Source organism: Cryptococcus neoformans, chromosome 7 (assembly GCF_000149245.1).
Source record: "Cryptococcus neoformans var. grubii H99 chromosome 7, complete sequence".
In the NCBI taxonomy this organism is placed as follows: Eukaryota; Fungi; Basidiomycota; class Tremellomycetes; order Tremellales; family Cryptococcaceae; genus Cryptococcus; species Cryptococcus neoformans.
In genome coordinates, this window is record NC_026751.1 from 1377660 (window position 1) to 1380159 (window position 2500).

Consider the following 2500-nt stretch of genomic DNA (forward strand, 5'->3'; position numbering starts at 1 on the left):
TAATCTTGGCAGCCTGAGGATCCCCGTCTCTCGGCTGTCGGTCTCCAAATGTCCCTTCCTTACGAAGTCGAATCTCTGGTCGAAATGGATGATAAGCTCGATTTCATCTGCGCCAAGCTTATCGAATCTATCAGAGCTCGTGAATTTGGTATGGGGTTTCGGGTCTGGGACTCAGCCCTCTCTATCTGGATGACGATGGGTTATCCTATGAAGCGCGATCTCAAGATCAAGCTCATCTTCTTGTACTACGAAACCATTTTTGCCCCCGGGTTATCAGCTTCATTCATCGAAGACGTTGCCAACCAATTCATCGCGCTAGCCTCCGACCGAACGCTTACCATTTATGATTTTCGAATTCCCTGGCGACCGCTTTATGAAATCCTCTACCTTGAACTTTTCCCACACCCTAACAAACTCGCTCGTCATTCTATGAATCTCGCCCCCTCTTTATTGAACGTTGCAGAAGAGGCTCAGCGATTCTTCCACCCTTCTAGCGTTGACGAAATGCTTGAAACCATCCTCCCACAACTCCAACCCAACATGGATTCTATCCTCGCTACTCAAACTTTCCTCGTTCACTTCCTTCCTATCTCCCATTGTCAGAAATGGCTGCCTGTCATTTTCAGGTTCTGGCAGGGGTACAACTCTGGTTTATGGGATGATCAAGCGTCGGACCTTATGGGACAGCTTGCTATCGCACACGTTGATCCAGCCCGATCTGATCCTTCACTCCTTTCCAAAATCCCTCATGGGTTCCAAAACACCCTCGAAGAAGAAGTCTCCAACCCGTCGGCCAAAAAGCGGGCGAGGCACCACCAACTCCGTCTTCTTGAAGTCGCCGGCCAAGTCCAAGAAGACGCCGACGGTCTATCCTACTGGGTTGACGAGAGCGATCCGTCCCTCCCTCCTGAAGAAAAGCTTGGCAATCCGGACTGGCAAGGGATAAGAAAGGATGTCGGTATTTTCACGGATGAACAATTTGAGTTCTTGATGAGTAAGTGTTTAAGGTCGCTGAATGTACCTGTAGGAGGGGCAGTAGCGAGTCAGAATAGTATGTCGGTGACTGTTGCGGATACGAAGGCCAGCAAGAAGATTCTTGATGCGAAAAAGCCTATCGACCGAGTTCAGTCACTCGCAGAGACGATTGTGTTCTCCATCTCTGAGGATGCCCTTCCCCTTATCTCTGAGGGAACCGGGACTGCCACAGGGACAGGAACACCTTCTGGAGTAGCGACACCGTTGGGCAAAGGAGCGGTAGGCAAGGTGAAGGATAGTTTGGCAGCTGTCGGAAGAAAAGAGGAGTTGCATCGACGGTATCTAGCTGGATCGAAGGCATTGGATCATCTATCGAAGTTATTAACGAGCTGCGAAACTGTCAGTATAATCCCTCTTTTCTTCAACAGTACTCCCATTGAGCCGACTCTAATCGTACGATAGTTCTTCCACCCAAGCAATTCTGGCCATTGGTCCAATTTTCTTTGTACCTTCCTTTCCCACCTTGCCAACAACTTCATTGAGCGGCTCAAATCCGAAGAAGAACCAACATGCAAAACGCCCCCAGCTTGGCGGATCACACCGGCTATCAAGCGCGAATTCGTCTTGATCCTTCGCCCTCTTGCCCTTACCGCTATATTCAATAAAGATATGAAAGCTGTCGCTTCTGCAGTTTCAGCGCTGAAGAAGCTGTCTCTCCTGGAACCAGATTTGATCATGCCCGCTATTCTTGAGAGGGCGGTGCCTTCGCTTCAAGGGCTGGAAGAGACTCAGCGGACTCCAGCTGTGACTTATGCCCTCGCGGCATTGGCATCTCCTCTCGCAGGTCGACAGATCTGGAGGCAAGGGGGGATGTACATTGCAGATATCTTTGGGCTGCTATTGCCTGGTATTGATCTGAATGATCCAAGTAAGAGCGCTCTGGTGTCGATGTGTATCTCTAATGTCGTCGACTTCATTTATATGGGTGACATCTCTGATGGTGACGGCGATGTTGAGATGAATCAGAAAGTATCGGAAGAAGTGGAAAATGCAAGGGCGGTGAGGAAGATACCGAGAGAGAAGGTCGAAGACGACCCCCATGACCCGGTTCAACTCGAGATGGAAGATCTTACTCCGGAAGAAGTCAACGCCCGCATTCGGATGACTACGTCCACTTTTCGCGATTGGGTTTCCGAATTCCTCGGCCGTGTCCTCCTGCTGTTCGCCAATCTCCCAGAAGAAGGCGGTAAATCCGGCCGAGCAGGAGGGAAGACGGAGCAAATCACTCTTCAATCCGTCTTACACACATGCGGCAACGTCTTTGCTGCCCTCTCTCCACCTCTCTTTGATCTGGTATTAGATCAGATCGTAGAATATTGTACGACTACTTGTCGAGGGAATGCAGTAGATGCAGTAGGCGAGTTGGTGAGGAACTTGGCAGCTGCCGATGCGCCGAAGGTATTCAAGAAGCTTTTCCCAATCATCAGGCAGAAGATTGCGACAGAATTGAAGGGAGGGGCAAGTT

At 50.1% G+C, this 2500-nt stretch overlaps 1 protein-coding gene across 1 annotated transcript in view; it reads left to right on the forward strand.

Moving 5' to 3' along the window:
* Nucleotides 1-2500, forward strand: part of CNAG_05977 (proteasome activator subunit 4) — a 7828-nt gene that overhangs the window by 488 nt on the left and 4840 nt on the right. Inside the window, exons 3-4 of the mRNA XM_012195051.1 lie at nucleotides 13-1374; nucleotides 1438-2500. The exon at nucleotides 1438-2500 is cut by the window's right edge and continues 101 nt beyond it. Coding sequence (XP_012050441.1) covers nucleotides 13-1374; nucleotides 1438-2500 — 2425 coding nt within the window. The remainder of the gene's footprint in view (nucleotides 1-12; nucleotides 1375-1437) is intronic.